This window comes from Chanodichthys erythropterus, chromosome 7 (assembly GCF_024489055.1).
Source record: "Chanodichthys erythropterus isolate Z2021 chromosome 7, ASM2448905v1, whole genome shotgun sequence".
Classification (NCBI taxonomy): Eukaryota; Metazoa; Chordata; class Actinopteri; order Cypriniformes; family Xenocyprididae; genus Chanodichthys; species Chanodichthys erythropterus.
The window spans coordinates 44,616,193-44,635,556 of NC_090227.1; the positions used below are offsets into that span (position 1 = coordinate 44,616,193).

The 19,364-nt window shown below is 43.4% G+C and overlaps 1 protein-coding gene across 3 annotated transcripts in view; it reads left to right on the plus strand.

The window, feature by feature from the left end:
• trpm7 (transient receptor potential cation channel, subfamily M, member 7) overlaps positions 1–18,315 on the plus strand; it is a 31,800-nt gene extending 13,485 nt beyond the window's left edge. Inside the window, exons 8-40 of one of the 3 annotated variants that reach the window (XM_067390699.1) lie at positions 62–236; positions 491–614; positions 799–871; positions 1,853–1,953; positions 2,698–2,832; positions 2,927–2,980; positions 3,069–3,209; positions 3,471–3,587; positions 3,675–3,952; positions 4,033–4,261; positions 4,366–4,515; positions 4,899–5,042; positions 5,853–5,981; positions 6,161–6,412; positions 6,811–6,985; positions 7,569–7,701; positions 7,778–7,962; positions 8,785–8,917; positions 9,173–10,032; positions 11,668–11,762; positions 11,847–11,937; positions 12,310–12,389; positions 13,151–13,176; positions 13,296–13,321; positions 13,430–13,483; positions 13,627–13,671; positions 13,880–13,945; positions 14,155–14,438; positions 16,351–16,433; positions 16,607–16,812; positions 16,954–17,005; positions 17,104–17,210; positions 17,334–18,315. In XM_067390699.1, coding sequence (XP_067246800.1) covers positions 62–236; positions 491–614; positions 799–871; positions 1,853–1,953; positions 2,698–2,832; positions 2,927–2,980; positions 3,069–3,209; positions 3,471–3,587; positions 3,675–3,952; positions 4,033–4,261; positions 4,366–4,515; positions 4,899–5,042; positions 5,853–5,981; positions 6,161–6,412; positions 6,811–6,985; positions 7,569–7,701; positions 7,778–7,962; positions 8,785–8,917; positions 9,173–10,032; positions 11,668–11,762; positions 11,847–11,937; positions 12,310–12,389; positions 13,151–13,176; positions 13,296–13,321; positions 13,430–13,483; positions 13,627–13,671; positions 13,880–13,945; positions 14,155–14,438; positions 16,351–16,433; positions 16,607–16,812; positions 16,954–17,005; positions 17,104–17,210; positions 17,334–17,464 — 4,934 coding nt within the window. In that variant the 3' untranslated portion in view covers positions 17,465–18,315. Of the gene's footprint in view, positions 1–61; positions 237–490; positions 615–798; positions 872–1,852; positions 1,954–2,697; positions 2,833–2,926; positions 2,981–3,068; positions 3,210–3,430; positions 3,588–3,674; positions 3,953–4,032; positions 4,262–4,365; positions 4,516–4,898; positions 5,043–5,852; positions 5,982–6,160; positions 6,413–6,810; positions 6,986–7,568; positions 7,702–7,777; positions 7,963–8,784; positions 8,918–9,172; positions 10,033–11,667; positions 11,763–11,846; positions 11,938–12,309; positions 12,390–13,150; positions 13,177–13,295; positions 13,322–13,429; positions 13,484–13,626; positions 13,672–13,879; positions 13,946–14,154; positions 14,439–16,350; positions 16,434–16,606; positions 16,813–16,953; positions 17,006–17,103; positions 17,211–17,333 lie in introns of those variants that run through there. The other 2 variants (XM_067390700.1, XR_010895552.1) reach the window with 2 other exon arrangements.
• The last annotated feature ends 1,049 nt before the right edge of the window (positions 18,316–19,364 follow it).

Genomic DNA, 19,364 nt, shown 5'->3' on the forward strand with positions numbered 1-19,364 from the left:
ATATTATACACTATATTTATAAATATAAATATATTATTTGTTTGTGTGTATATGTGCGCAGGCATTGGTCAGGGCGTCCCTGTAGTGGCCCTGATTTTTGAAGGGGGTCCAAACGTGATCCTGACGGTGCTGGACTATCTGCAGGAGAGTCCGCCGGTGCCGGTGGTGGTGTGTGAGGGGACGGGGCGCGCCGCGGATATACTGGCATACGTACACAAGCAGACGGAGCAGGACGGGTATGAAACACACACACACACACTCACACACACACACACACACTCTCACACTCACACACACACACACACACACACACACACACACACACACACACACACACACACACACACACACACACACACACACACACACAGTTAAGAGCCATTCTAATGAACATGTATGTAAATAACAGTACGTAACTGTGAAGAGCAGGTCCAGATTAAATGTTTGTGTGTGTGTGTGTGTGTGTGTGTGTGTGTGTGTGTGTGTGTAGCGCGCTGCCTGATGGCGTTGAGGTCGACATCATCGCAACAATCAAGAAAACGTTCAACTTCAGCCACAGCGACGCGCTGCATCTGTTCCAGACGCTGATGGAGTGTATGAAGAACAAAGAGCTGGTGAGCGCACACACACAAACACACACACACACACACACACACACACACACACACACACACACACACACACACACACACACACACACACACACACACACACACACACACATTCAGTGTTTGGTCAATAAGGACTGGTTTATGAGCGACACACGTGTGTTTGACCCCGTGTGTGTGTGTGTGTCAGATCACAGTGTTTCCCGTGGGCTCTGAGGATCATCAGGACATCGATGTGGCGATCCTGAAGGCTCTGCTCAAAGGTCAGTGTGGACGACCCGCATGCGTCTGTGTGTGTGTGTGTGTGTGTGTTTGACTGCAGTGCAGGTGTTTCTGTTTCCAAATGAACCAAACAAGACCCTCATCATCGTCTCCTGACCCTCCGTCCGCTAAGATCTTAATGTCATGTGACCACAGTTACAATAATAACACTGTGAGGCTGTTCACACCAAGGATGATGACTATAACGATAAAGATATCGCTCTAAAAACCGCTCTAAATGTAAAAGAATAGCAGTTTAATGACAGAGAGGAACGATGTCACTGGAATCACTTTAAGAACAAATTGTTTTTCTCTCCAGATGATGACTGAAAAAAGCCAATCAGAATCTATCCTGCATTTAAAGCGACAGACGACAAACTGCAGCTCTTATAATAAACAGAATGATACCGTGCGCTGGTGTGGATGATAATGTAGTTATAGTTATCGTTCTTGATGTGAACGGGCCTTTATTGTGTGAGATGGACCCAGAAAAACTTGTACAAATTATTACAAGCACATTTTGACCTGTTAACCGTCACTATTGGGTCACAGATCTGAACTGAAATGGATGTAGTTCATGAATGTTTGTAATGCAGACTCTTCTGAAAGAAACATTTCAAAACATTATAGAAAGTTACACAACTTTACTGTACAGCAAATGTAATGAACTTAACATTTTTATTTTATACAAAATATATATTTTACAACCTAATTTGGACACTAAGGCTGTTTTTTCAGACCTGTAGATCGTTTGCTTTGTTAATTTGTTACAATGTTGCATTTTCTTCTTGGTTCAGTTCACACTCACAAGGAAACACTTCAAAGTGTGTTTATGCACATCAGGTTTACTTCACGTCAGTTTGAGGAGAATCACTTTATCAAAGTCTGAACTCAAACACAAGATTCAGACTCATCATGTGTCCTCTGACGTGTGTGTGTGTGTGTGTGTGTGTGTGTGTGTGTGTGTGTGTGTGTGTTCACAGGCACGAACGCGACGGCCTTCGATCAGCTGGTCTTGACTCTGGCGTGGGATCGCGTGGACATCGCTAAAGACCACGTGTTTGTTTACGGACAACAGCTTCTGGTTCGTACCTGTGTGTGTTTGTGTGCAGATAAACTCTTGTTTTAGTGTTTGTAGTAAACACACACACACACACACACACACACACACACACACACACACACACACAGAGTGAGGTGTGACCTCCTGCCCTCTCACAGCACATTCTGATACACTCACAATAACATGACACTAGTACTGTGGGATTGTGACAATGTTACTATTTTATTTTATTTTATTTTTTTATGATTTAATTAATTTCTAGAAAGTGTTTTATTTTGATTTGTTTAATTTCAAAATGTATTCATTCTTAATTTTACATTTTTATGGGTTATTTTATGAGATAATTATTAGCTTTTCATTTTCGTTAGTTTATTTGGTTTCAAAAAAATGAAACGAATGTAAACAGAAGTGGTGCAAAATTAAAAAGAGACTCAAGTTTAAAGTGTTTTAAAGGGTTAGTTCACCCAAAAATGATCATTCTGGCTTCATTTACTCTCCCTCGTGTCGTTCGAACCTGAATGACTCCGTTTCTTACTTTCTTCAGTGCAATATATATATATTTTGGACAAACATTGGATCCCATTGACTTTAATTATATGGACAAAAACGCTGAAACGTTTCTTAATATCTTCAGTGTTTTTGGGTGAACTGTCTCTTTAGGTTTAGCTGCACTGTGAATGAACGTTCTGTGCGTTTGGTTCAAGAGTGTGTGTGTGTGTGTGTGTGTGTGTGTGTGTGTGTGTGTGTGTGTGTGTGTGTGTGTAGGTTGGCTCTCTCGAGCAGGCGATGTTGGATGCGTTAGTGATGGACCGTGTGGAGTTTGTTAAGCTGCTGATAGAGAACGGCGTCAGTATGCACCGATTCCTCACCATCACGCGTCTGGAGGAGCTTTACAACACGGTAAACGCACAAATCATACATGTGACGCTGTGAAGATCTAAAACATGTTGTTCTTGAGGATAAACTGAACTTCTGAACGTTAATATTCCCGCAGAAACAAACGCCAACCAACCCAACCCTCTATCACCTGGTGCGAGACGTCAAACAGGTAAACGGGACTAAAGTGTGTGTGTTTCACCGGATGAGCAGCGTTAGATGGAGTGTGTTGAGTTGTTCTGTGTGTGTGTGTACTGTAGGGAAACCTCCCGCCCAACTATAAGATCACGCTGATCGACGTGGGGCTGGTGATCGAGTTCCTGATGGGCGGAACGTACCGGTGCAACTACACGCGCAAACGCTTCCGCATCATCTACAACAACCTGCACGGGAACAGCCGGGTAAATCCGCACTCAAACTGGGAATCTTCTGTCCGGATCCAAACACTGTCCTCAGCTGAATCCCCTTGAGCTGAAGTCATTCTGTTCATATGTCATAATCTGATGACTGTTAATGGTCACATGAGCTAAACTATTAACATATTTAATCATGTTTACTAAGTTGTTTTCTTTTCACCAACCCACTAATTCCAGTTTGGGAAATAATATCTTCATGTGTTCAGACCAGAATGAAAGATCTAATGCTGTCTGTCCATCTGTCAGCGGTCAGGGCGACACACGGCCAGCAGCTCCCACGAGTCCTTCAGCATTCAGGCTGATAAAAAAGAGAAAACCCGACACAATCACTTCATCAAGACCGCACAGCCCTACAAGCCCAAGGTAAGCGCGTCTCTCGTGTGTGTGTGTGTGTGTTTCTGTAGCTCAACCGCCGTGTGTTTCTGGTCTAATGATCCGGTTGTTCCTCAGCTGGATTCGGCCACGGAGCAGCAGAAGAAGAAGAGTAGAGAGGAGGTGGTGGACATCGACGACCCGGAGACGCGGCGCTTCCCGTATCCCTTCAACGAGCTGCTGGTGTGGGCCGTGCTGATGAAGCGGCAGAAGATGTCCCTGTTCTTCTGGCAGCACGGCGAGGAGTCCATGGCCAAAGCGCTGGTGGCCTGCAAACTGCTGCGCTCCATGGGATACGAGGCCAAGAAGAGCGACGTGGTGGACGACACCTCGGAGGAGCTGAAGGAGTACTCCAAGTGAGTCACGATGAGAATCAAATGCTGGAAATGAAGCTGAAATGATCGCTGGAAATGAAGGTGTTTGTGTGTGTCGTCAGTGAGTTCGGCACGCTGGCGGTGGATCTGCTGGAGCAGTCGTTCCGGCAGGACGAGACGATGGCCATGAAGCTGCTGACGTACGAGCTGAAGAACTGGAGCAACTCCACCTGCCTGAAGCTGGCGGTGTCGTCGCGTCTCCGGCCCTTCGTGGCTCACACCTGCACACAGATGCTGCTGTCCGACATGTGGATGGGACGCCTGAACATGCGCAAGAACTCCTGGTACAAGGTAGAGCTGCGCTCGGCACTCCAGTACAGCACATTAATGCTTTGAGCAGAAGAGCTAGAGAAGAGGAGAACGCATTGGTTCAAGGTTTATTCATGTTTGTCCAGGTGATCCTGAGCATCCTCGTTCCTCCCGCCATCCTTCTGCTGGAGTACAAGACCAAAGCGGAGATGTCCCACATTCCCCAGTCGCAGGACGCCCATCAGAGCATGGAGGACAGCGAGCACAACCTGCAGAACCCCGACGACATCCAGATGGTAACCGCAAACCTCACAGATGAAATATTTAACATGCTTGACGTCTGATAACGTGCCTTGGCCATTGTTCTGTCCACTGATCCTCAGAAAACGGTCAATCTTTACACAAGTGTGTGTTTTCAAGTGTTCTTGCGCAATCGCACTGGAACAAATGATGTTCTTCCTCAATCGTGTTTTCTGACTCCATTGGCAGATATTTGATCTTGTTTTAAGCACAAACTCACTTCATTTTCATACATTTTTCATACATCTTCAGTCATTTTGCTTCTTGTTTTAAGAATGTTTAGATATTTGTGCTGGAAAACAAGACAGAAATACTGTATATATCATTTTTTGCAGTGCAGATTGACAGCTGTATGTGTGTGTGTGTGTGTGTGTGTCAGGATGTCTTTAAAGAAGTGCGAATGAATGAGAACGCAGAAATGAAAAGCGAATCGGAGGTCCACGTCCGCTCACGCCGATTACCCATCACACGCAAGTTCTACGCCTTCTACCACGCTCCCATCGTCAAGTTCTGGTTCAACACGGTACGTATGACTCTTTTCTCACGCTCTGTGTGTGTGTGTGTGTGTGTGTGCTTGATTTCCAGCTCTTGAGTAAGTGTTCTGGATTGTTGTTCCCATGTGATAGTATCAGAGACACTCGTCCCTGCATAAACTCGCCGCGTTATACAGATAAACATCACAGAACTAGTGGAAGGTTTACTAGTGACATTTCAACCCTGTGTGTGTGTGTGTGTGTGTGTGTGTGTGTGTCTGTGTGTGTGTGTGCAGCACTGGTTGATCAATCATCTGTTTTCTCTCATAAGCTGGTGTTGAGGTGAATGTGAATTATTAAAGATTTTCTGAAAAGCAAATAATGATTGTTTTGTGTGTGTGATCTGAATCATTATGACTCTTTGATTGTTCAGCCGCAGTGAGCAATTCTTGAGAAACCCAAACACACAACTGACACCTAGAGCCGTGTGATTTCTGTGATACAGGAAATGAGGAATCCAGTCATAAAAGTGGAATTTACTGTATAAAGCAGAATGTCACTGAATTTGGCAATTTCTGGATTTGGATATCAAATACACAGGAACTCAAAGCTCCTCACTACAAACCACCGAATAAATGATCGCTTCAACTTGAAGAAATTATGACAGAAATGCAATAATATTAATAATATTTGTGTCTCTAAATTGTATAACTGAAACTCTTAATTTTGTGATCATGAAAACAGACTGAACATCATCTGCTGTGTGTCTGTGAGATTTGAGCTCCTTATGAAGCTTTACTGTACATGCACACGTGTGTGTGTGTGTGTGTGTGTATAATCTGTGTAATTGTGTGCTGCAGCTCTTTTATATCGGGTTCCTGATGCTGTATTCATTTGTGGTGTTGGTGAAAATGGAGCAGCTTCCGTCTCCTCAGGAGTGGATCGTCATTCTGTACATCTTCACGCTCGCGGTGGAGAAGATACGAGAGGTTTGTGTGTGTTCAGATGTTCGAGCAGAAATGTGTAATTATTTTGAGCAACATTTGTTACAATCCAACGAGTTTCAGTTGAGTGTTTAATCCTGCCGTCTGATGATTGACTCGCTGTTCTCAAACGTGAGGATCACACATGTGACTTTTGTGTACGTCTGTGTATTTTTCCTCTCTAGATGTTCATGTCTGAAGGAGGGAAAATCAGTCAGAAGATTAAGGTGTGGTTCAGTGACTACTTTAACATTTCTGACTTCCTGGCCATCCTGATGTTCTTCGTGGGCTTCGGTCTGCGATTCGGCAATGGTAACGTGTTCATCGCGGGCCGGATCGTGTACTGCCTTAACATCATCTTCTGGTATGTGCGGCTACTGGATATCCTGGCTGTCAATCAGCAGGCGGGGCCGTACGTCATGATGATCGGGAAGATGGTGAGAGCTTGTGAACAGGGTTGTGGGTGTCGGGTTACAAGCAATGTGCATTATGTAATCCGATTACTCTTTTGATGTTACAAGTAAAGTAACGCATTACATGTAACATGGGTTACATAATCAGATTACTTTTTTGATGTAACAAGTAACGCATTCTACTTTTAAAAATGTAGTCCAATTGCTTGTAATGTGTTACTTTGTAAACCATATTATGTTGAATAATAGAGAGCAAGCGAGAAATGTAATGCGAAAGTAACTAATTAATGTAATTAGTTACTTTTTTGGAAGTAACAGTATCCTAACACATTACTTTTAAAAGTAACTTTCCCCATCACTGCTCGTGAACACATGCGATGTTGAGTACATGTTGTTGATCGGTTTGTTCGCTCTTTCCGCAGGTGGCCAACATGTTCTATATTGTGGTCATTATGGCTGTTGTGCTGCTGAGTTTCGGGGTTCCTCGTAAAGCCATTTTGTATCCAAATGAGGATCCTTCATGGACTTTGGCCAAAGATGTGGTTTTCCAGCCCTACTGGATGATGTACGGTGAAGTTTATGCGTACGAGATTGACGGTAAACACCTGGAGACTCGCACACAGAACAAAAAATGCATTAATGCACCATTTATCTAAACTCACGATCAAACACATTTAAACCCTCCCAAATTCTCATGACTTTAACATGGGGGAAAAAATAAGATCTGCTAAAACATCATTAAATTATTTGGAAACACTGTTACATTTAGGTTACATTTGTAAACATTAGTTAACTACATTAATTCACATGAACCAATTAATGTCACACTGAAGAAATCTTAATGGTTATATAACCAAGTTTCATTGTCTTTATGAACATAATTTATTTATTTCTTTGTAATGTTTTGCTTGTACTTCTACTGATCTTTAAAACCCGCTCACAGCGCCCTAGCAACCACATGGCAACCACCCACAGTACTCTAGGAACCACATAGCAATGATCTAAAACCACTCAGAATGCCTTAGGAACCACATAGCAACACCTTGGCAACCGCCCACAATACCCTAGCAACCACATAGCAATGCTCTATATCAACTCGCCATAGCAACACCCTGGCAACCACATAGTAATGGTAGTGATGTCATTAGCATCAGTGTTCACACGTGACGTGTGTTTGCAGTGTGTGCGAACTCAAGCGAGGATCATGCTAAGGAGCTGTGTGCGACGGGCGTGTGGTTGACGCCGCTGCTGCAGGCCGTCTATCTGTTCGTCCAGTACATACTGATGGTGAACCTGCTCATCGCCTTCTTCAAGTGAGTGACCCGCCGCCCCGCCCGTGTTCTCCATAAGATGTCGGTCATGATAACTGACCGTGCCGTTCCTCCGCAGTAACGTGTACCTGCAGGTGAAGTCCATATCTAACCTGGTGTGGAAATACCAGCGCTACCACTTCATCATGGCGTATCACGACAAGCCCGTCCTGCCGCCGCCGCTGATTCTGCTCAGCCACATGGCGTCTGTCCTGTCGTCCATCTGCAGGAAGAGGAAGAAGGACAGCAGCACCTACGGACCAAGTAACGTGCCTCCGCCGCGCTTTGACTGGCTCCCCGCGGCTCCTTAAACACTCATTTGTATTAAATTTAAGGCCATAATCAGTCTTAAATATCAAGAATCGCAATATAGCTTGATGTCAGTATTATAATTCAGCACGCATGAAAGTAAAAAAGCAGCACTGTTGCTCGTTCTAAAGGGCTTGTGGTTTCAGAGTTTCGCATTTATGTTGATGAATTAGTATAAAATTTAAAAATACAAAGAAGTTGTGCACATCCCAAGCACCCTAACGGCTCAGGTGTAGGACAACAAAATAACAATAATGGAAAAAAGAAGGGTGATGTCCGCACACTGAAAATAACAGCTCCAAACAACTTTATTGATAGCGCAACGTTTCAACCATCAGGTCTTCATTGGTTATTTTGACATCACGCTTCTTTTTTCTATTATTACAATGTTTACCTTATGTTAGTATCATACCTGCAAACTGCATTGTGAACAGGGGTCACAGGGGTAACCGCTATATTTCTGCTGTTCCATAATCGCCATCTGATGCAGATATATTTTAATATGAATTACACAGTATATTTTAAATTAAAAAATATAATTATATTTAAATATAAAATGATAAACTTCAATTTTCAGCTTTTAAAATAAAGAGTCAAAATGATACATTATTATAAGGCCTGTGTTATTTTAAGTGTAAAGTTTACATCGTCGTTTTTCATCTTGCTCTACCTGCCCATATGGTATTAATTTTATTTGTGCAGAAAAGGATTTTTTAAGCTCTAAATTAGACTGTAAAACCCTGCGGATGCCCTGTTTGACTGTGTGTGTCTCCGCAGAGCTCTTCCTGACCGAGGAGGACCAGAAGAAACTGCACGATTTCGAGGAGCAGTGCGTAGAGACGTATTTCCACGAGAAAGACGATCAGTTTCACTCTGGGAGTGAAGAGAGAATCAGACTCACGTCCGACAGGTCTGGAAGATTTGTAACTTCACAGTAATAAACAGGAAATAATGATCTATGACGCAAACTTCTACTTCTGCTTTAAGCAGCTAAACTGAAGACAATAGTGTCACTATATGAAGTTTGTTCTCATATGATATTGTCAGTGCAGTCAAATAAGTAATATTACTGAATAGTCAACATTAAGTGGCTTTTAAACTGTGGATTTGGATAAGTCTCTGCCCAATGCATGAACATAAATGTGAAACCTATTGTGTGTTTTAGGGTGGAAACGATGTGTGTGCAGCTGAAGGAGGTTGGAAACAAGGTGAACTTTATCAAGCGCTCTTTGCACACGCTGGATTCTCAAATCGGACACCTGCAGGACCTCTCGGCGCTCACGGTGGACACGCTGAAGGCGCTGACAGCCCAGCGCGCGTCTGAGGCCAGTAAAGTGCACAACCAGATCACGCGCGAGCTCAGCGTCTCCAAGAACCTGGTGCCCGACGTGACGGGACACTCGAAGTCGAGCGCGCTGGTGCGCTGCAGTGTGGGATTCCTGCCGCCCGCCGCCAGCATAGCGGAGTCGCTGTTTGGGGGCGGAGCCGAAGGGCTGCAGGGGGCGGAGCTTCCTCAAAGCCCGGACAGACGTGCTCCGTTCACGGTCGAGGCGGGATCCTCCGGCTGTGCCTTACCGCAGTCGCTCACGCGCGCTCACTCCCACAGACGCTCCCTCCGTGAGCACGCGGGTACCGCTAGCCTCGTCAGTGCGCCGGCGACCGCGGCTACGTTCTTCGTCAGCACGCCGTCACACCTCGCCGACTCTCAGCACTCGGGGCAGACGGAGCCGTCGCACAGCGCCGTGGAGTTTGGTGCTTTCGTGGGTGAGTATGAGGAGAGTGTTGAAGGAGGCCTGCCAGTGCTGGTCGTGAGTGAGCCCGAGTGTGAGGGATACGTGAATCATGCCTTCTCTGATGATGATGATGATGATGATGAGGTTAGAGTTCAAGACCACACCACCGACCAGCCCGACAGAAACACGCCCCTCCCGGGTTTCCCTCAGGCCCCTGAGCTCCGGCCCCAGCGCTTCCAGAAGGACGGCCGCTGCAGACGCGCGCTGCACAGATTCAGGCAGAGAACCGGAGGTTTGGCTTCGGTCCACCACTGGGAATCAGGGATATATGACGCATAACCCCGCCCTAACCGTGACCCTTGACCCTCTGCATGCCCCTGTGTGTGTTAAGGCCCCGATATACTCACGGCGAAGTTCTGTTTGGGGATAAAAAGAAGCAAGCAAATATTAGTTATATAGCACTTTTCTAAACAAGTTAATGCAATTCAAAGTGCTTGACAAGGAACCAATAGATACAGCAATTAATAAAATTAAAAAGAACAATTAAAAAGTAAAATAGACCCATTAAGATACATGATAAGAATTAGAAATTATAAAAATCTAAATTGACAAATAAAATACAACATTAAAAACAAAGCAAAACACAAAATATAAAAAGGTTTTATAAAATTTTACAGGAAGGCCAGACTAAAAAGATACGTTTTTGATTTAGATTTATTACTGTTTTCAGCAGATCTTGTGTTCTCTGGAAGGTTGTTCCAGAGGTGAGAATCATAACAGATAAAAGCAGAATCACCCAATGTTTTAGTTCTACTATGAGGTACCTTTAGAAGAAAAGAATCAGAAGATCCATATACTGTAATCATATTTGAAAGATAGTCTGGAGCAAATCCATGCAATGCCTTATAAACTATTAAAAGATTTTAAAATCAATACGAAAACTAACAGGTAACCAGTGTAATGACTTTAATACTGGTGTAACATGATCTCTCTTTTTGGCTTTTGTCAATATTCGAGCAACAGTGTTTTGGATTAATTGTAATTGGTTAATTGTGTTCTTTGGTAGACCAGTAAGAAGGGCATTACAGTAGTCAAGCCTGCTAGTTATAAATGCTTGCATTCATTTTTCTGTGTTGCTCAGAGAGAGAAATGATCTTACGTTAGCAATGTTCTTGAGATGATAAAATGCTGAAGTTAGAAATGGCTTTGCTGAGATGTACTGTTAGCGAACATCCCCACATTTAGATGAACATGTGCTCCACTTTCCTCTCAATAACAAAATAAACACCACAAAAATGACAGCGGTGAGAAAACCACAGTTAAGAAAGCATGTGATCATCTCGTCACACTTATTTATATAGTACTTTATACAATAGTGTCCCTTTCAATTAGAATCACAGCTTCAGTTTCTACTATAAAGCAGCTTGTTTTTCTCACATCTGACCTCGACGGACTGAACAGAAGAAATTAGATGATTTACGCCTCAAAGAAGGCGGAGCCTTAGAGCCACACCCACCTGTTATATCATCACCATGTACCAATAGTAGTTTGTAGGTTTTCTGGAAAGGTCTTGTGAACTCATGTGAACTCCACAAGCGTTTTTGTCCTGATTTTGTTTGAAATGATGTATATCGGGGCCTTTAGAGGGTGAAACGGGTGACCTCTGACCTCTGGCGGTGGTTTCATCTCAACCGGTCGCTTTTTACTAAATGTCCCTCGGGAGTGAATAAAGTGCTGGCGTGTGGTGTGAGATTGTGGTCGACTAACCCGGGCTGGTGCTGGTTAGGGGGTTTGGTTAGTGACGGGTTATTAAAGCTCAGTGTCGTCAGAGGGAAACATTTAACATGGTGTCTGTGATCCACTGATCAAAACAGCTAAATATAAGTGTACAAATGCCTTTGGATCATTCTGCCACTTTCCTCTAAAGGTCACAAGGATGAGCCTGAAGGTCAGAAGTCGTTCCCTAAAGAGAGTGCAGTGAGCGGGCGGCAGTCGAGTCCGTCCAGAAAGGGTCGAGATGTGGTCAGTGCAGTTTTAAATGCTAAAGATGCCAAGATTCCCTCCAGTGCGGCCCAGTGCTGATGGATGATGTGTGTGTTTCCGCAGGCGGTGTCGCAGGGTCACATGCGGACGGTGAACTCGTACGCCGGTTTCACAGAGTTCGACAGAAACCCTTCGTTCCTGCATCCAGAGTCCAGTGAGTCCAAACAGCAGCGTTGCTCAACACGAGTGAAGCTGTAAACATTAACCCTGCTTCAGCAGCTCGCCGGTGACATCATGAGCACAGATCACACGCCACTCATTTACACACACTTTACTCTTTAGTTTGCAGAATCCCTGACAGTCTTTCGTGAGCACTTAACCTCATCTTAAAAATAAAAATCTATGCTTTCTCTTTCTAGCATATATTACTCTAAGCAATGCCTGAAACTTTGTATTCTGAGCACTTCTTGTGTTTATTTGCCTCTTCACGATGAATCGCTTGCTGTATTCCACATTTGTAAGTCGCTTTAAATAACAGCGTCTGCAAAATGAATCATTTTAAGTCCGGTCTCTGCATCTGTTTCAGCGCTCAGTAAGCAGGAGAGGACGCGTGTGTCGCTGGAGGACGTCTCGCGCTACGAGGATCTGTCGGCCGCTCTGCTGTTGGTCAGTCAATCACACAATCAGAATGTTGAACACACACTAGTGTAGAAACTATTTTCATCCAGAAATTGCTAGTAAATTTCACAATAATAATTCAGTGATCAATGCAGTAATTCAGTCTCACTTCCTGCTGAACCTACATAACATTGTAACTAATTTGCATAATGCCGCCTCTGGTCTTCATTGGCTGAACAGCGTCTCTTTGCCCCGCCCTCAATCACTGTAGTTGTATCTGAGCCTGGAAGAGTTTGATTCGTGTTGTTCATGTCGAGAAGATGCTGTGAATCAAGAGCAGAGATTCAGATATGATCATGAGCGTTTGGTTTCTGACCAATCACAGCAGAGCAGCTCTCAGAAAGGCGGGGTTTAGAGAGACCGAATCTTTGAACGAAGCGTTTCAGACACTGAGAGAAAAGAGCTGATGCTGCAGTGGATGTTAGGAGAGAATTAAAGTGTTTTTGATCCTGGATGAATGTGAACCTGTTGCAGGAGACGAGAAACAACATTAGAAAACTTTAAAATAGCATAATGGGGCGCTTTAAATGTCATATATAGTTATTTGTTAATTACAATGTTTTTTGTTATTCACTTCGGTCTCGCCTTGTTGCTGACGACATGTATAAATAATAAATGGCAGCAAGTAACACATTGAATTAGATGTTTAAAGACTGAAATAGTATTTTCTTGTAAAACACAGTCCAATGATCTTTATTTACGACTTTGATAAATCATTTACACACACACTGTTTGTCTTTTATTCTCAGGGTAAATCGGTTCAATCCAGCAAACTGTGAGTAACTGACATCATTAAATCATGTCATGCAGTGATTTTATTTTTATAAATGATTGTTGCTCAATTAATTCTTATGCTATAAATGATCTGTTTTGTTTTTTTTCCATTGTGTTCAGGAGTCCAGGAGAAGACATTTCAAACAGTGAGTGTTTCATCTCATCTACTGATCGGCAGAAACATCATGACTGGACACATCTTTAGTCTAACCTGTGTGTGTGTGTGTGTGTGTGTGTGTGTGTGTGTGTTTCAGCTGCAGCGGGTCTGTACGCCGCCCGTCACACACACCTGGGTGCACGCAAGGACTGTAAGTCTGACCCCTGCTGGTCTGTCTCAGCATTGCACATACAGTGTGCTTCCCTTACATGTACAGTACTACGGTACACTGGTAATACTATGGTATTTTTGTGTTGTAACGCTCATTCTTTGCTCTGTGTGTCTGTGGAGCAGCGATCGGTTCTCCGTTCAAGCCCATGGAGAGTTATCAGTATTCAGGTCAGTTTTTTTTTGTCAATGTCCTGAAAGCATAAACGTGTCCTGATTTAAACCCGACTCACAATGCCTCACTCACTTAAACACAGACTGTAATGAGAGCCTCTAAACGTGTCATTTAACTGGCTGAGACATGGTGGTTTGGGTTTGAAGCTGACGTGACGTGTTCTGACATCATCCCTCTGTGTGTGTGTGTGTGTGTGTGTATCAGCGGTGGAGCGTAATAACCTGATGCGGTTGTCCCAGAGTATTCCATTCACCCCAGTGCCCCCTAGAGGTAAGGCACACTCCTGCCCTCTTATCCCATCAGGCTTTGCTGTTTATTTCATGTAGTTCTGGGCGGTGTGACGCTAGAATGTGCTCTGCTGATTTATAGAGTTAGTGTGTTCACACCGCCCAGCCCTACTGTGTCTTACTGTATTAGCGATACTGTGATGTGGTTGGTCGTGTTTCAGCGTGACATTCTCGTGTTTGCGTGTCGCGCAGGTGAACCCGTGACCGTGTACCGTCTGGAGGAAAGTTCTCCCAACAGCATCAATAACAGCATGTCGTCGTGGGCTCAGCGCGGCCTCTGCGCCAAGATCGAGTTCCTCAGTAAGGAGGAGATGGGCGGAGGCCTGCGGCGCGCGCTGAAGGTTCTCTGCACCTGGTCCGAATACGACATCCTGAAACCTGGACACCTGTACATCGTCAAATCCTTCCTACCTGAGGTGGTCAACACCTGGCAAACCATTTACAAAGAGGAAACAGTCCTACACCTCTGTCTCAGGGTACGAACACACACAAAAACAGCATGCGAGAGAATCCGGTCTTGTTTTCATATACAGAACTCAGATTCCTTGTTACTCAGCTGTTCCAGGTGTTCATGTACCCAAACTCACATTTTTAATAACAGCTTCTGTACATTTAAAGTTGCAAAAAATTGGAAGTGGCATCAAATATTTTCTTGCATATTGTTACGTACATTTGAGCGTAAAGACGCGTTCACACCAAAAACGTTAACTATAACACTAGGTATATTGGTGTATTAATGAAACTATATCAGTGTCCATACCAGTTTTCTCGTCTGTTGCTTTAAATGCTCAAGCAGGATGAATTCTGATTGGCTTTCAATGTTTTTATCTTTAATCAGTGAAAAACATAATTGCTCTGAAAGTGTTTCCAATCATGTGTTGTTATAGTTTGGGCTGTGCTATTCTTTATATTTAGAATCATTTTTAGAACTTACTGTTATCGTCCTTGGTGTGAACATGCCTTTACGGTGTATCAGCTAAATTTCATGTTCAAAAAAGGTTAATTGACGAGATGTATGAAGCACAGCTCACATAAAAGTAACTTTTGAAAAGCCTTCTGTTGGTCAGCATGGCGAATTTGCGTGACCAGCTTGAATATGAGCGAAATCTGCTTAGGCAACTTTTTCGCCCTCGTGTGAAACGCCCTATTCCTATTGGAATGACTGTGTTTCGCCGAGCAATGGTAATTGTGAAATGTCTCAGGTTATGCATGTAACCAAGGTTCCCTGAGAAGGGGAACGAGACACTCTATCCGAAGACACTTTGGGAAATGCCTTCAGCACGACCGGTGTCTGAAGCATGTGATTCAAACGCGGCAATGTCATTGGTGTGCGATCGTTGAGTACAAGAGGACACCTGTAGAACACGTCAACAACTTCTTTGTCTGAAGCAGACGTGACCAGGTATATCCGAAGCATGGCAGCGAGACACAGTGTCTCATTCCTCTTCTCAGGGAATCATGGTTACATGCATGACCTGAGACATTCCCTTTTGAATGGGAACTCGCACCGCATCCAAAGACACTTTGTGGAACGAGTAATCACTCCGCCATGCTGAGGGAAGAACCATAATGGCTATGACAATCAGAAAGAAGGCTCAATGGACTTGGATGTCGGAAACCAATCCCTCACTCAGGTCAAACATGGAACTGTCAGTATTCCCAAAGGCTACAACCTAGGCTCATGCAAGGGAAAAACCCATACTGGGGCAAGCAAAAAGTGCCCGCCCCAAGGGCAGAGCTCAAGATCTGGTGATGCCAGTCTCTAACATTACTTTTAAGGAAATACAGGCAAAGTGAAACATGAGTTTTTTCACCTTGTCACTATACTAGGGTGATCTGGTTCAGCTCACCTGTCTCTGCAGATAGTTTTACGAATGCATCCTACCCAGCACACTCCAGTCTCCTCGACAAGTCGAAGGCATTCCACCCAAACGCACGTCCCACATCCCTAGAAACTACAGGTACTCACAGTCGCACACGTAGCCACGTCACGGGCTGTCACCGGCCAATGACATTGTCGCGTTTGAATCACATGCTTCAGACACCGGTCACGCTGGAGCCGTTCTTCGGACACAGTGCGAGTTCCAAATCGAAAGGGAACCAGCTTAATGGATTATTGACAAAGAATAAATGTAGGGCGGGACTTGGTTCTATGCATCAGCTGTTGATTGGGTGTTGAGATGTGGGCGTGGCACTCAAATCTGGCCAGATGGATGTGAGCTACCAGGGGTGGGGTTTAAGCACAGTAAATGATTGGAGAAGATCCAGTTATGACATTTTTGATTGTGGTTTCCAATCTGATCTCAAAGTTTTAACGGGGCTGAATGAGCAAACGAGCGTTAATGTCTGTGTGTGACTCCACTGAGCGTGTGTTTGTGTTCTGAACAGGAAATTCAGCAGCAGAGAGCGGCTCAGAAACTCACGTTTGCCTTCAATCAGATCAGACCCAAAACAATCCCATACTCACCCAGGTACTGATCACACACTTACATGCCTAGAGATTATGAAGCCATACATGATCACTGAAAACAAACACCAGTCATTTTTCCAGTTGAGGATGTTGCTGAACATTCGTCTCCAAACACACCCAGATGCGAGTGCATTTTCCGCAGGTGTGTTGAAGCGTGATGTGTTTTGTGTGCAGGTTCCTGGAGGTGTTCCTGCTGTACTGTCATTCTGCGGGTCAGTGGTTTGCCATTGAGGAATGTATCACTGGAGACTTCCGCAAGTTTAATAACAACAACGGGGATGAAATCGTCCCAACTAACCTTCTGGAAGAAACCATGCTGGCCTTCAGCCACTGGACGTATGAATACACACGCGGAGAGCTGCTCGTGCTGGACCTGCAGGGTTTGTGTCTCGAAACGCTCAAATTACACCATTTTTTGACTTGAATAATTTGTCTAAGTGCTACAACACAAATAGGAGCTTGAGATTTCTGTTTCTGTAAACTTGTTGGAATGACGGTCTGTACGTGACTGATCTCTGCAGGAGTCGGTGAGATTCTGACAGACCCGTCGGTCATTAAGAGCGGAGAGAAAGGGTGAGTTTTCCAACTCTGTCTGTAGTGTGAGAGAAAACCAAAATAAAGCCTATTTTAAGAGTTTATTAATTTACTTTTTATGTATTTGAATGCGACAGGTCTTACGATATGATCTTTGGTCCTGCGAACCTCGGAGACGACGCCATTCGAAACTTCCGCGCCAAACATCACTGCAACTCGTGCTGCCGAAAACTCAAACTTCCAGGTGAGATGAGCAGAATAATGTTGGATTGTGATTGTATGGTTTAGTATTTTTTTCCTACTATGGAAAGTTTTAACTGAAAACTGCAGTTTTAAAGGAGCTTTTTGTGTGTTTGTTTGTTGTCAGACCTGAAACGGAACGACTACACCCCAGATAAACTCACACTGCAGCACGACCCCTCCGAGGGCCCGTCCCACTCGCCGCCTACAGGGGGCGCCACTAAGGAACAGCACCCCTCCATGCGCTTAATGCTGTGAGCCGCACGCACACAAACACACTCCTGCAGGGCTCGCATTGCTGAAAACGGTCTTCGCATTGTCCCGAGTAGCGCATGATACAAGAAACAAAGACGCGGTGCGCGTTTGCGTGTTTTGTGCGTGTTTCGTTGAGAATGAGTCACCTCTGAACAAATGAACAGATGCAACTTAGATGTTTTAATAAGTCACATTTTATCCTGTACAATTATAACAGGGATTGTCATCTTTTAAAAGTATTTTTTAAGATTTTTATGTCTGTATAAAATTATAAAGTGGTTAATAACTGGTACATTATCACTGTATAGAGTTAAATATTTATTCTAAACTACAACAAGTTGCCTTGTATAAAATAAAGCAATTTTACATGTGATGTCCGTCACTTTTTGGAAAGAACACTTGCTTATGATACTATTATCAGATTTTGTACAGAGCTGTATGCCAACAGAATGTTTTTATGTACAGAAACACACATGTGGAGAGCTGTATGAATGCATTTATGTTTCGGACTTCATTTATGTTTGAATCTCGTGTAGATTATGGGCAGATTGCAATGCAAATGACAGGGCAGTGTGTGTGATTTCACTGTGCTGACCACTGAAACCAGTCCACACAATCAAGACTCGAGTTTATAATGTTACAGCGGTACTTTTGTCATTTATTGTCGTTGGAGTATCGTGTGAGAGTGTTAATCTAGTGTATCTCATAGATACATTTATCTGGCACGATTCTATCAGCTGAAACATGAGAATATTTGATGCTGGTGATATTAATGGATCTGTAAACATTTTTTACTGTATATTTAATAAAACACTGAAAAATCATCTAAAGGTCACATGTTTCCTCTCACTGGAACACTCTTATTTTAGGTGTCTTTGTGATTTATGTTTATGATGTGTGTTTAAGCTTAAAGAGTGTAAATTACGCCTAGCTCATCTATACTGCACACGTTCACCTAAAGAACGTCAGTGAGGTTAGAAATGCTCAGTTATTGCCCTTGGTGTGAATAGGCCTTAAAACTTATAATAATCATCATAAGGTTCTTTCACACCAAGGATGATAAAGCTATAACTCTAAAAATAATTTTAATGTTAAAATCAATTCAAGCGATCACACCACAACTATAACGAAAACGAAACAGGAACAATATCATTGGAATCACTTTTAGAACTACTTTTTTTTTTTCCAGCTGTTGAACGATAAAAACATTGACAGCCAATCAGAATCTGTCCTACTTTAAATAGCTCGAAAAAGGAACGTTACCGTGTGTTTTTATGGACGCTACCGTTACTGCGAACAGGCCTTTAGTAATATAATAGACCTCTTTGAATATTACTCACAAAAACTGCAAACGTTTTCCAAACTGACTGACTGGCTGTACTTGTGGAAAAAGACCCTAGTTTTAACAGCATTTTAAAAAGAAAGTCAAACAGATGGGCGCGAATAGTTTCGTAGCCATAGCAACCGTAGATTTCGCGAGCGCTGTCCGTTGATCATGGATTTAAAAAAATATATTTCTTTATTTTAGTGTGTTGTTTACAAAGTCTCTGTGAAAATTGACGATTAAATTTATTACGGTAGACATAGAACTCAACTAAATCACGACAATTACTTAAAAAAAAAAGACCAAATCCCGCTTTGAAAGTTAGTGTATAACTAGTACACCGCTTCAGACATCCCGCGTTAACGTTGTATTGTTATTCATTTTTAATTTGCGTTTGTGGAGTAAAAGTAGCTCACCTGAGAGAAAATCCTGTCAGAATCGGTGTCGCTGCGATCGACGGAGAAAAAACAGCGATTTTCCCTCAAGGTTTCTGGAATCGTCTTCATCTCTTCAGACAAACATCAATCACGTGAGTGACATGTTCTTGTGTTAGTATGAAAGACGGGGGAAAAAAATCAT